Raw genomic sequence first — 15,069 nt, forward strand, 5'->3', positions numbered from 1 at the left:
ATGGCGACATCTATAATCCACACTTTCTTCTTCTCCACAATCGTGAAGTCTGGCGTATTATGTTCCAGAACTTTATCAGTCTGGATCCGGAAGTCCCATAGTATTTTGACACATTCATTTTCAACTACTTTTTCGGGATTATGTTTCCACCAATTTTTCCCTGTAGGTATATGATAATTGTGGCACAGGTTCCAATGGATCATTTTGGCCACAGAATTATGTCTCTGTTTATAGTCTGTCTGTGCAATTTTTTTGCAGCAGCTGAGAATATGATCAATAGTTTCATCAGCTTCTTTACATAGTCTGCATGTTGGATCATCAGCAGATTTTTCAATTCTTGCCTTAATTGCATTTGTTCTGATTGCTTGTTCCTGGGCTGCAAAAATCAGGCCTTCTGTTTCCTTCTTCAATGCTCCATTGGTAAGCCATAACCAGGTTCTTTCTTTATCCACCTTTCCTTCAATTTTGTCCAGGAACTGTCCATGTAACGCCTTATTACGCCAGCTATCAGCTCTAGCTTGTAATGTAGTTTTCTTATACTGATTCTTTGTCTGCTGTGCTTTAAGGAGTTTTCTATCATTGACAGCAATCAATGCAGGCTCACTACTGTCCTTGACGTATTCTGCCAGTGCATATTTTTCTTCTTCAACAGTTTGTTTTACTTGTAATAGGCCTCAACCACCCAACCTTCTAGGCAGATACAACCGGTCTACATCGCTGCGTGGATGTAGCGAACAATAAATGGTCATGAGTTTTCTTGTTTTTCTATCGAGATTGTCCAATTCTGGAAAAATAAAAATCAAGTTTGTTGTTTTATTCGACTTTACGTCTGTCTGCCACAAATATTGAAGATGTAATATCACTAGAAAAGTGTTAAAAGCACATAAAATCATATTAAAATACATACATTTATAGTAAATGTTAATATAATAATTATAAATCCTAGAGAACAAAATATGAAAATGAAAACATCTGTGACTCTGTGTTGTCATCTTTTTTAGTGGTCTTTAAGAGCTCAATATTGGCATTTTTATGTTAGTTCCAATATCTACTGTTTGGCATCATTGTCAGCACCGCTCCATATTGGTAAATTTAACATAAATTAGTTTATTTTCTACTATCGCAAAATAATTTTAATAACTGTATTTGTTATTTAACCTTACAAAATCATCTTATTTTATAATGTCTTAGAGCAAACCACATTCATAAATAGAGTTCGTGATGTGCTGCAAACATTACCAAATTGTAAACATGTATACAGTATTTACAAGTATGTACGTACATGTATTTGTAAATTTAGATTACTTTTTTTTCTGTACTATATTAAAAACTAAAATTTATTTGTTTGTAAGCTTAAAATAGATTCTTAATAACCATATATTATTAAAAATTATTGTTGCAACGAATAGTATATTCGGCCAGGAGCGTGGGCGAATATTTGGCCAAACTATTCGGCTTTATTAATGCACATACGAAAATTGGCGCACAAACCTCATTATGGCAAAGACCCTGCTCTCTATTGGCATGCTGTCACTACGCTTCGCCAATTGCATTAATTCTTGACAGTTGTAGCGGACAGACAAGAGCATCATGGCAGTATGTGATAAATGATGATATCAAATGTGAATAACAATGAAATGACCTACATGTATAAATAACGGAAAAAGAACAGAGAAGGACCGTGAAGTGAAAATGTGAAAATAAATATGAAATTGAGTTGATAACATAATTGAACGAGTCGAAGCAGCTTATTGGAGCGAAATTTGCAGCTGTCAATGCCAAACAATTGTTGTCATAGACTTCGGAAAGATAAATGCTTGTATTGAAAGTCACTTAGTGTGCACGGGCGAAAGCCTGGGACCGTTCGGGCTACCAAGCTGTCTCGAATCTGTGAAATCATAACTGTGACATATACCGATGTCCTATCTGTCTCTTTTCTGCGTTATCACAAAGCTATGAGTCACATAATTATAAAATGGAAAAACTACGACTGAAAAGTGACGAATCAAAAGTATCGTGAGCGTGTATTATGATTTATGCATAGGCATATGTGGACTAGAGAGATGGAGGAAAGAGAAAAGAAATAGCAAAGACGAGCGCTTAAAAAGGATAGGCAGGGTCAGACCCTCACATGTGTGCGACAATTCTCGAACGAATAGGTGTGTACATGTGCTGATCTTTGTAATTATAAATTGTGAATACATGTGACTAATATTATTATTTTTTTATTTTGTGCATGTTATAAGTTATAAATAAATATAAACAAACAACACTAACCCAACAACATTAAATCTAAATACCAAAATGATTAATTTATTAATTATTTTGGCTTATTAATTATTTTGGCAAAATAATTAATAAATGATTAATTTATTAATTATTTTGGTATTTATTATTTTGGTATTAATTTATTATTAATTAATGTGTTTTTGTTATTTCTTACTCCTATTTTTAGGTATTCGGTATTCGGCCAAATAGTGATTAAATATTTGGTATTTGGCCGAATAGCGAAAAATAGGCCAAATACCGAATAGTAACCGAATATTCATTACATCACTATTAAAAATACATTTATAAATAAAATACAGAACTGGGACTGGTTATTTGTGGTTTAGCCTATTGACAAGTAAATGCAACTTAAGTGCCTCTCCTAGAACAAATTACCAATGTAAGATGAGGTATACCTGTATATATATTATAATATACATGAAAATGTCTATATTTCACCTTTACAACCTAATATATATTTGACGTAGAAATCAATTAATTTTTAACTAACTTATTATTTTGCAGTTCTTCAAGAAGTTCCAGATGATGATAAAGCTCTTCATTGCAAAGTTGTGTGTTTAATTCATTTGTCAGATTTTGAAAATGCTTATAACATATTGGAAAAGCATTCTACACTTAGGTATGGTGTTTATATCTCAATTTAAATTAAAAATTTTGTAAAATAAGATTTATTTACATTTTAGTGAGCTACAATTTGAAAAGGCCTACTGTTTATATCGATTGAATAGAATTCAAGAAGCTTGGTCTATTTTACAAAATTCATCACAAAGCAATGATAAATTAAAAGAACTTTCTGCTCAAGTGGTAAGTACTTTATTATTAAAACAACTGTATTATAACCATTAGTCAACTAATGATGGTTGTAATATAGTCAAATTAAATATACAATTTTAATGGTATATTTAAATGTTCGTGCAATATTTTGCTACATAATCTGTACAAAAAATTCTTAATTAGTATATTCCCATTTTAACCTATCCAATGTTGAATATTTTCTTTGTTGTGTGTCATTTCACATTGAATTTTTTTCAATGTTAAGCCTAATGCAATCACACATTTTAGAAAAGTAATAATTGTGGCTATTGTATTGATCCAAATTACTTTATATTTTACACACACAAAATAGACCTACTAGGAAATGTAAAAACAAAAAAATTTTATTTCAGAAGTTAGTTTTAGTGTGATAAAGCAAGGAACAACACATAGTGGAACAGAACATTGTTCACACTGATAATGTGAGTCTACTTGCTTTTTGTTTGCTGAACAGACTTTACAAACTCTGGTTGGATGTTTTTTCTATTGTTGGTATAAAACTAGGAAAATGCCGTTCAGATAAATGTAACGGATTTTCATGTGATGGTCAGCCACGGCAGACTACATGTCTGCTTGTGTGAAACTTTTTCATCACTTTTCTAATAACAGAGATACAAAAATCAAGAAATGATATCTGTGTTTTCATATGTTGGCAATACAAAACACAAGCATTATATAGTGCAATATCCAGCATATGAAAAAACACTTTTTTATACCATTTCACTGGTTTTTTCCATGCACGGATAATTGTATATCACTCCATCACACAGATCAATTCCACCCATATTTCAATTATATTCTAAAACACAATTTTGCTTCATTATTGTATCTCCTGATCTGTTACATTTATCAGAATATGAGAATTCGTTGTTACTCATTGTACTTAGAATTGTCACATCTCTTTTATCTTTCCAACAAAACACAGACAATTCATCTTTCTGACAGGTCATAAATTCCCCCTCCTTCAGTTTACAATCAGGAAAATTGTGTGGCATTCCAATCTGATTTTTATTCACAGTTCCACATACATATGTTTGTTTATCCAGAAGCATTTTTGCTAATATTAGTGAGGTGAAAAACCTCTCTAAAAAAATTTTGTGATTCTTACTGAGCAATGGTTCTAATAAAGTAAACACAACTTTCTCACCTTGTCCACCACATGGGAGCTACGACAGAAAATTTCCATATTCTGTTGTAGCTCCCATGTAAACTAAAAAGTCCCAAACATATCCTGTTTGTGACTCTCAAATTTCAAAGCTTTTTACACCAAAATGAGCACACTTGCTCGGTATATACTGTCTAAATCCCAGTCTGATTTCCCATAATACTTTCTTCTACATACACATTTTAATCTGGAATGTAAGCATATTTGAACCTGTGGCAAAAATGATCAATAACACTGCATAATTTATGCAATTTATCATTGTCACCTGAGGCTTGATTAGTGTCTGTAAATGCAAACATGACAATAAAAGCAGAAAGCAGTTGTGTGACATCACACTCAAAAAAAATGGTGTAGAAAAAACATCTTTAATTGTAAAGTACAGTACATACTTTGGCACGATTTTCTGATGATACTTGTGACCATAATAAGTCCTATAAATTCTCTAATTTGTGGATTTGTTGTTTCCAGTTTTTTATACAACCGTTTTCTCATAAATTGTCACAGTTCATCAAACTATCACCATACCTGTTAGTTTCTTCAACAATCTTGTTTCATCATCAAAAATACACTAAAGCTGTCAAATGGTGTAACATCACTCTGTAAATTACATTGTCCTGTGAAACTGTTTATTTGAGGGCTTCTGAAGTTTGTATGGATCCAACCATCATCACTACTAAATTGTGGACATTTTGCACTATTATTTCCTTGAGTATGACCGCATGATTGGCCTCTGTATCCACTTGTATTTCGTGTTCACTATCACTACTACCATCACTTACATTTTCATTTTGTATATATTCGTCATTGCTGCCTGAAAATTCAAACTCATTGGAACCTAAATTAAATACATATTTGATCATTTCTGACTTATTCAGAGTGCTATTTCTCCCAGCCATTGCCATGTCAAATCAGAGACAAACTGTCTACTTTCCTTTGTGATTTCTTATAAACAACTGTTCCTATTATTGTAATATCCTGTTGTGCAAAAACTAGATAACATAATGATTCTATTGATATGAGTCACTAATTTCGGAATTCCGTACAAGTAGCAACATCTGATGTTTTAAAAAATGTTCCGATGCAGAAACTAATATATTCAAGGTCAATGGGTCAGGTCAAATGAGGTCAACATGAAAATACTCAGGAACAACACAAGACAGGTTAAATTGTTCTATGTCTTGACTATGATTTATCAAATAATCTGAAAACATTTGATTTATGAATAAAACATTACTGTTTATGATGTGATTATTTGTTTAATAGTTAAAGCAGCATTCATATTGAATTTCAATACTATTTCATTTGAGAGCTAGAAGTCAGAAAAATAAATTGAATATATAACTTACATTTTTAAATTTAGACTACTTATCTCACTTAAAAAAAAATGTAACATTTACTTACTATATGTCAGGGTTTGGATATAATGGAGGGTAATGTCTAAGGTAACACACAGAAAAATGGAGAGAACTAGAAAGCGATGTTCGTTAGACCACAGCACACATTCCAAACTAAACTATACTAGACCAGAGTACAACTCCCTTGACGAATATAACAGACCCCACACATAGCAGAGGGGAGGGCGCAACGATCACAAGACAAAGGTCACATACACAACTTTCTAACACCCTCTCTATCGGTGTGCCCGGAGTCTGCGTATACACTGAAACTTATCATTTAATAATTTTTTTTCTTTTTTTGTACACCCATTTATTTGAAATTATTTTTCTGTCCTTTGGGCGTGGTACTAATTCCCATGTATTATTTTCCATTAAAGACTTATATTCCGAATCCATGGCATTTAACCATTCCTCTCTATCTTCCTGGCTTAATGCTTCTGTTACACTTGTAGGATCTGGCAATTCGTCACATTTTGCGATATCTGCTGTTTCATTATACACCTTCTTTGGTCTTCCAGGTTTTCCACTTTTAATTAATCGTGGGCGTCCCGCTTTGCGTTTTGGTTGCGGATCTAATGTTTCTACTACGTACAGCTGATCTCTTTTCTTTGCTATTAAGGCGATGGACCCATCTTGGCGAATAACAGTTGCAGATTCTCTTTTGAATGTGACAGAATATCCATGTTCTGTAATTTTAGATACAGATATCAAGTTGTTTCTCAAATCTGGAACAGCTATCACGTCTTGTAGCTTAATTGTATTTTTGGTGTTGTTGACACGCACGCTTATATTAATTGTTCCAGTTCCAACGGATCTTAATGCATCTTTTCCTGCAGTTTGTATTTCTTTGTGATCTTGATTTATCTCTGTAAATTTCGTACAGTCGCTACACATATGTGCGGTTGCTCCGCTATCAAGACACCAGTCTGTTGAGTTTAGAGGTTGAGCCGTTTGTACTGTGACCGCCATAGCGTCATTCTTTTTGCGTGTATTGTTCCTTTGCGAATATCTATTATTACTTCTACACTCAGCTGCACGGTGGCCCGGTTTAGCGCATATGTAACATGTTCCTGTGAATTGTGAAGAAGAATGATTATTTCCTTTTGGGTAGTTTTGTCGGAAGGAACTTTTCTTTTGTTTCGGTCCCATGTACAGTGCACTTTGTTCGACTAAAAACTCGTCCTTCTCTTGTCATCTTGTTTCTTCTTCAATTAATTTTATTTTTAATAATTCAGGTTTCGGTATGTCGTCTCTGGACTCGATGGCAATTCGAAATGTCTCGTATTCATCGAGCAATGAATTTAGTAACATTATAGATAGTAACTCACTTGGAATTGGGATACCCGCTTCTTCTAATTGTTCAGCCTTTTCCATAAATTCACTTACATGTCTCGACATTGATTGTTCAGTTCCCTTTTTCATCTCATAAAGTTGTTTGTATAGCACTGCCTTTTTAATTGGACCTTTCGATTTATGTATCCTTTCCAATTCATCCCATGCTTCTTTGGAAGTTTCTGCCCTCTTTATATGGCTCAACTGGTTCTGCTTAACGCCTAGTAAGATTAATGCTAAAGCCTTTTCATCTTTTGTTTGCCAATCTATTCGTTCAGGATCGGTGTCTGGTTTTTCTATGGATCCATTTACGTACGACCAAAGTTCATTGCAAACAAGTATGCTACGCATTTGTAGCTTCCACGATTCGTAGTTGCCATCATCGANCCAAAAGACACAGTGGTGTCAGTCCTTACAAAATAGTCACCACTAATGTGATGTTCACCCTTTGGTCCCATGGTTCCAAAGCATAGGGAGGCCCTTTGTGCATTGTCACAATAACATCATTAATGAAATACAGGTCACTTAGCAATGATTATAAATATAATTATTTCATATTAGTTAAATTGTTATTTTTAATGAATATTAGCACATTCTGAATCATTAAAAATAAACGTTTTCTGGTCTTGTTCATTATATTTTGGTATTGTTTTTTATTCATCACGTATTCAGGCAAACATGGTTTTTTTGTCTTAATACATGCATTTGATATTTTATTTGTGATTAAACAAAATAAAATTAGAATTGTATTAATAAATCTAATTATCTTTATTTTTATCTCTAAAGTCATACCTCATCCTATATGAGGAGTGACTTTTGAAGTTGTCTTATACACAAATAAATATGGTATTGTCTTATACATAAGTAAATATGGTATGTGATGTGTTATATAAAATCAGAGTGAAGTAGATCACTTCTTTCATCAGTGATAAATTTCAATTGTATTATTTTGTTTAAAACTTATAATTTCTTTAAATTATGAACTGATCTTTAAAGTAGATAAAATATCTTAATTTTAATATAACATATCATTGTCTTTCTTGGATGATTACAACTACTTAGCAAATTCTAAAACCACCAGGATTTAAACATTTAATTCCTTTCTAGCTGTAGCCAACAGAAGTGATAATTCCACACACTCAATAAGATGCTAGTTACTTTGTTGTTATCAGTACAGTATCTATAATAACTTTTGTGAATTGCACTTGCAACAAATTTTTAAATTGTTATTAATAATATCATTAGTTTACATACAACATTGTTATTAACAACAATTTCATGAATCTGACTTGTATTTTGTTAATATCTAATACTTTTCATTATGTAATTGTTGTCTTACCAGAATTCATCTTATATATGAATAAATTAATTAATTATTCATAGAAAACTAAATTCAAAACAACATTTTTAAAAGTAATATTTTAAGATTGGTAGGCTTTTACATTTTTACAAAATTTATGAAATAAACAATTTATTTAAGTTGTTGTTGAAATTATTGAAAACAGTTTGAGTTTTTTTTTGTTAGCTATCTTAGCTTTAATTAAATGATGCCTTGAAAACATCTCTTTACTGTGACTCATAAGTTTTGTGAATATAGATTATTTACATAAGTGTTTGAAATTCTGTAAGAGTAAACGATTTTTAAAGATTTGTTGAAATTTTAAAGTTATCTGTTCTTAAATATATCTGTTTCAAAGCTCAGAATCCTTGAAATATGTTTTTGTAATAAAATTATTTTCTTTATCTTATGTTTAGAATGAATTATAGTGTATAAAATGTTTTTCATTTTGAAAGTAAACATTATGTTTGATTAATAATATGTTACATGTTTTTTATTATTTTTTTATAATACTTTATAACAGAACTTTGTAAAAAATCCCTTGAAGATGATGATGTACCAGAAGAAGAAATTGAGTCAGAACTTGGAGTTATTCGGTAAAAACTTTTTATTTTAGAATTAAAGAAAATTTTTAAACTGAAACTGAAACACTAGTTATTATAAAAACTAAAATGCATATATATTTGATATTTTGCTTAATATGTTACATAGTTTATGCTCTGAATTGATCTTTATATTCTAGACCAAGAAATAATTTGATAATTTGGCCATATTCAATTAATTAAAGTAGTAATAATTCCATATTGATATGATTTTTGATTTTTATATATATATAAATATCTGTACTATATATATATATATGTGTGTATAAAGTTTTGTCCACCACTGTATATATGATGCAGATATTTAAAAATTTGCACGTAGTCACTCTGAGTTAAGATTGATAATAGTAAAACTTTATTATTACTTTTATAATTGATGAATATTAAATTTAGAGTTGTCCTTAAAAAAGTATAGTAAGGCTTTTTTTTAGCAAAGAATAGCTTAGTATAAGACATTTATGAGTTTATTCTATTTAAAGGACTCAAATGGGATATGCTTTGCAAATGAAAGGAAAAGTAGATCAGGCTTTAAAATTGTATAATCAAGTATTAAAACAAAGGTATGTGAACAGTTAATGTAATTTAGTTCTAAGCATTTTCTAAGTTGATAGTTCATTAGTTATTTCAACAATAATATGAATACAATTTTGTTGCAATAGCTAACAAATTAGGAATATGGAACAATTTGTTCTATATTCATAATTCAATATCTGATAACTTTGAAAATTATAATGGTTAAATTTAGTTTAGAATACATTTTTTTTACTATAATAATAATCACTTCTAATATAATATCAGATTAGAAAAATATAAATTTTAGATAACTAGGTATTAGTTTCAAAAAAGTGAATTTGACTGTCAAATAGCTGTTTAATTATTAAATTAATACATTTTTTATTTGAGTTAATATTATGAAACTGGACTGTTGTAAATTTATAATTATTATTTATTTATTTATGTTAATTATAACTCTGAAATTCCATAGACTTTAAATTTAGAATTTATTTTGAAATGTAATATGCTCCTATATCTAATAATAAATTTTAAAATTTATTTCTTGGACTATTCTTTGTAAATTTTGTTAATATCTGCAAAGATTAGTTCAAAGAAAGTACAGGAAGAATTTTGAAATTAAATTATATGAATTAATATGAAATGTTTTAGAATATTGATATTTCATGGCCTAATCATTTATATATATTTATGCATAAAAGGTTTTTTTTTTCAAACATAAGAATATTTTGAATTTTAACTTGTTATTTAAATGTTTTATTTATAAATATTTTTTCAGTATTAATATTAAAATTTTAATATTTACTAAATTTAACTTGTGTGCTTTGCAGACCCACTGATATTGCTCTTGCTGCTGTGGCTTCTAATAATGTTGTAACAATAAACAAAGTAAGTTGTTGCTGAAGCAGAAATCTTAAGAGATATATTTTAAAATTGTTTAATTACGTTAGATTATAAAGTTTTGATAAACTAGAGAATTTGTAATTAGATAAATTAGAATTTCAAAAACATTAATTATTATATATATTACAATGGAAAATCATCTCTATAGTTTTATGAATTATTCATTTTAATAAATTTAGCTCAATATTATTCATTTGGAATTACAATAAAAAATTTTGTTTCTAATTAATGAATATTTAATATATAAATTGCAAAAATAAATTTACTGTTATTCTTCTTAATGGTCTTTGCTGGTGCAATAAATGAGTGATAAACTGTAATGACTAAACTAATTTAAGAAGAAATTTAAATTACATATTTCAGATTTTAAACATTCAAATTTCTTTTTACTATAAATAAAATGAATTTTATTTTTGGTAACTTTAAAAAAATTTTATTTTAATTTCAGGTTATAAGTTATTTGTCATTAGATTAACCACATAAGGTTATATCTAAATTTAAATACATCTGGAAGTGAAGGCTTGCTCAGGTTCTGGGTGGCACAATTGGCAAGCACACTGGAGGTTGGATTCATACCCCTCCCCATGCCAATTCGTTTCTTCTAGATGATTCTAAATTATTTAAATTTATAATTATTAATTTAGATAAGAGATGGCATCTACTGTTTACCTCTAGTAGCAAATTACTTAGTATTAATTATTAAAATTAGTGGATTTATAGCTTTTGTATTTAAGGCAATCATTTGGCTATGTATCTGTCATCAGATTTTTTACTGAAAAATGTTATTGTATAGAAAATATTTTTTATATGGAAGCTATTATGTTTTATATTTTTTGAATAAAGTTTTTTATTACAAATTCAGAATAATGAATTTAAGCAATTTTTTCATTAAATTAGGATATCATTATTTCACTATATGATATTTATTTGTATCAGTACTCTTACCACTTATCTAATGGTATAAGAGATCTTACACTTTGTTAGTTATGTTGGAAATTCTATATAAGAATATTTAAAATATCATTTTACATTTTTTTTATGGTGATAATTTCTTCAATATTATAATAATGTGTACAGCAATCTAATTCAATTAGTAATACCAAATGAACTACCAGATTATTTATCAGGATACTGCCGTACATGTGGGTGACCAGTATAAATTAGTTAAATAATTAGTAGCTCTTGAAATGAATATCATATGAGAGTCCAGTTAGCATAAATGTAAAAAGTAACTACATTGTAAACAGAAGTTGTTTGAGGCTGCTCTGGCAACTCTTCAGTTCTAGAATAATTTAAATTTAAAGTAAAATTTATTTCTAATTATTAAATTTATCATTAGCAACCTAACCATCTTTCTACAGACAAATTACTTTATATCTAATAATTAAATTAGTCTTTTATATATAATCCAATAAATATTTTGGCAGTTTGTCATTCTTTGATATTATTTAAGGTAAATATTTTACTACTATTTATTATATGATCATTTGAAATATTTTTTCCTTTTACTTGTTTTTTTTAATATTTAAAATTTAAGTAATAGAAATTTTTTATTTATATTTTCAAAAATATTAAAAAAATAACAAAGTTTATTATAAAAGTCATTAAGTAATCAATGAAAAGATGTTGTATAGAAATAATAACTATTGATAAATATTTATATAAAATTTATGTTTAAAAATAAATATTAATCAATCAATGAAGGAAATATATTTTAAAAGTTTTTAAACTGAATAAAATCAAATGCAAACTTAATTATATTCTGGAATATTTAGAATGTGTTTTAAATATTATAAATATATTCAATAAACTTCTTTTAATATATTTTTTTCTTTAAGGATCAAAATGTTTTTGATTCAAAAAAGAAAATGAAGACAGCCACATTAGATGGTTTAGAGTATAAACTGAATTCCAGTCAATGCCATACAATCGCAATTAATCATTGTCTGTTGCTTCTTCATACAAATCAACTAGAACAGTGTAAACGACAACTCCAGCTTTTAGAAAAGAACTTTAAACAGAAATCAGTAGATGCTACACTTATACATGTTGCCTTATTATGTCGTGAAAAACAGGTTCACAAGGCAGTTGCTCTTTTAAAAGTAAGTGAGAAAAAAAACTAGTAAATAGGTTAATGAAATTTTGACTTACTTGAATGTGATGATGGATCTGTGTAAAATGATTATCAAATTTTTTAAACTATTAATTTAAATAGTCCTTATTTAACTTTAAATTTTAATTTTTAGTTTTAACATTGACTTAAAATAATTTATTTAATTTTACATTACTATCTTGGAATATTATCAATGTTAGTTTTATCATTTCAATCATAATTTTGTTGTTATTTATTCACATTTATTATTGCTTTGAAATTTTGACAAACAAAAGTCTTAATGTCTATTGTAAATTCCTATGGTTAACCTGTTATTTGTGTTTAAAAACTAATTTTGAAAGCAGGTGCAAGTTATATAACACTTCAATATCTGCTGATTTTAATTCTCAGTTATGAATTCAGAATGATGCAATCCTTTAATTGAGAAGACTAGAGAAGTGTTTTTGTAATGGATGCTGAATTTAAATTTATTGTTTTGGAAAGTTATAAACAAATCAATTTACAGTTTGACCAGTTTATTAAGATAATTTATACATTTCACATCAGAAGAGCATATGGACACTTTGTCTACAATTGTATTAAATTCAAAGTTACAAGTGATTAAAGATTGTGGTCAACTGTGGTTTTTTGTTATAATTTTTTTTAATTCTTTGTGTCCTGTGGGCACCAAAACTGTTTTTTTTTTTTTTAATTCCATTATTCCATTATGGGTTAGCCAAGTGGTGAGGAAAAAGTCCAACATATCTGAGACAACAACCCCCCAAAATATTCTTGGACTTTTGCCTACCAGATTTAATCCCAGATCCCTAGATTAGTAGGCTGTTGCCTTAATTGTCTTGGTCATTAGTCTCAAAATTTAATTATTTAAACAACAAAATTAGTGCACGAATTGAGGATAAATTATTTCCATTGATTATGTTAACATCATGAAAACTTTTGCATCTCTTCTCTCTATATTTGCTGATAGTATAATACAGACATGGGCAAATGCAGCTCCGAGAGCCGCATGCAGCTCTTGCTGAAAGTGTTAATTTCTGCTTTTTATTATTATTTTTACAATTTTATTTCCAGAATTTTGTGATAACATGTTTATTAAAAAAATNAACGTCGTTATTTTATGACATTAATTTCAAATTAATTAGTTTTAATTTAAAATAAATTCGGTCGAACGTAATTTCGTTAATTCGACTCGACGTATCCCGTAATATTTTCTTATTATATTAAATTTTTTGTTTATATTTTTCTAACTGTACAGAAAAATAACATTTTTCCTTAACCACTTCGTATATAAATAAATTTTATTTTAACTTATAATAATAATAAATGATTAGAATTATTTACATAGAATTTGTTATTAAATCTGATAAATCACATCTGGAATTTAACAGATTTAACAGAAATTTTAGTTCAAAATCTTAAATTATTTTTAAAGAATTTTAAATTTTCATTAGAACATAACAGATGCGAGATTTTTAAAGTGCATTATTATATTCTCAAAGATATCCGATCGACGTTTCAATTCCCCCAATCACATTTTTTAAAATCATAAAGTCATTTTCAAACTGGACTCTCGCCAAGTTTTAATATCACAACCGTATAAACAATTTCATATTCGAAAACTTATACAATATTAAACTTACCGAACGTTAAAGACGTTCTCGTAATTATTCATTTTGTTTTTGGGATAACCCTTCCGTTCTCATTTTTATAAAAACACTACATCTTCCCCATCAGACCACACGACTCCTCACTAATACAGCATACAGTAGATACTTATACAGCGCTGCCATCTTTTGAAATCGCTAATAAAACATATTTAATTACGAGGATCTTAGATTATTCTAAAAAATATGAAAAATAAAATATTTTTTTGTATTTATAAATATTTTATTTATATTTAATAATAATAGTTTTTATACAAGAGTAAATTTTTTTTAACTCTTTCCGTTCTCTGGGACTCTTTTAGCAAGCTTATTATGGGTTTGGGGAGGCCGGGTGGTGACGAACTGGGCCCAGACATATCCGGACGGACCACAACTCAAAAAATTCTTGAGAATTTATCGACCCGTACAGATTCGAACTCCAATNCGTTAGACCACAGCACACATTCCAAACTAAACTATACTAGACCAGAGTACAACTCCCTTGACGAATATAACAGACCCCACACATAGCAGAGGGGAGGCGCGACGATCACAAGACAAAGGTCACATACACAACTTTCTAACACTATAAAACCATCAGTTTCACTAAAAAATGTATCACAATAGAGTTAGAGTTACAAGGTTAAGAATGAAGTATATTGCTCCTATTTGATATTTACAATAGGAATAGTTAACTGAAGAATTAAAAGAAAGAATTAAATGTCATTTTTTTTGCTAAGCAAATAGTTATTGAATTAAGCAAAGTTGTTAATTATTTTTAAGTCATTGAAAAAAACCTAAAATGAGTTAATAAGTTTTTCATGAAACTGTTTTCACAACTTTTGTATTGTTATGTATGTTATGGAAAAATGTCTTGAGATTATTTATTTATTTGTAAATGTAGATGTATGTCATTTTGTCTCAATATATAATTAACAATATTCTGCTTGAGTCTCTAAT

The 15,069-nt window shown here is 28.8% G+C and overlaps 1 protein-coding gene across 1 annotated transcript in view; it reads left to right on the forward strand.

The window, feature by feature from the left end:
- The window catches only part of LOC111632197 (signal recognition particle subunit SRP72-like), a 71,311-nt gene that overhangs the window by 33,105 nt on the left and 23,137 nt on the right, over window positions 1-15,069 (forward strand). The window contains exons 2-9 of the mRNA XM_023376572.1: window positions 2,794-2,908; window positions 2,973-3,093; window positions 6,284-6,503; window positions 6,900-6,983; window positions 8,859-8,931; window positions 9,417-9,497; window positions 10,281-10,338; window positions 12,192-12,455. Of these exons, the coding sequence (XP_023232340.1) occupies window positions 2,794-2,908; window positions 2,973-3,093; window positions 6,284-6,503; window positions 6,900-6,983; window positions 8,859-8,931; window positions 9,417-9,497; window positions 10,281-10,338; window positions 12,192-12,455 (1,016 nt within the window). The remainder of the gene's footprint in view (window positions 1-2,793; window positions 2,909-2,972; window positions 3,094-6,283; window positions 6,504-6,899; window positions 6,984-8,858; window positions 8,932-9,416; window positions 9,498-10,280; window positions 10,339-12,191; window positions 12,456-15,069) is intronic.

Source organism: Centruroides sculpturatus, unplaced genomic scaffold (assembly GCF_000671375.1).
Source record: "Centruroides sculpturatus isolate CEXI.00-Female unplaced genomic scaffold, Cexi_2.0 scaffold631, whole genome shotgun sequence".
Taxonomy (NCBI): Eukaryota; Metazoa; Arthropoda; class Arachnida; order Scorpiones; family Buthidae; genus Centruroides; species Centruroides sculpturatus.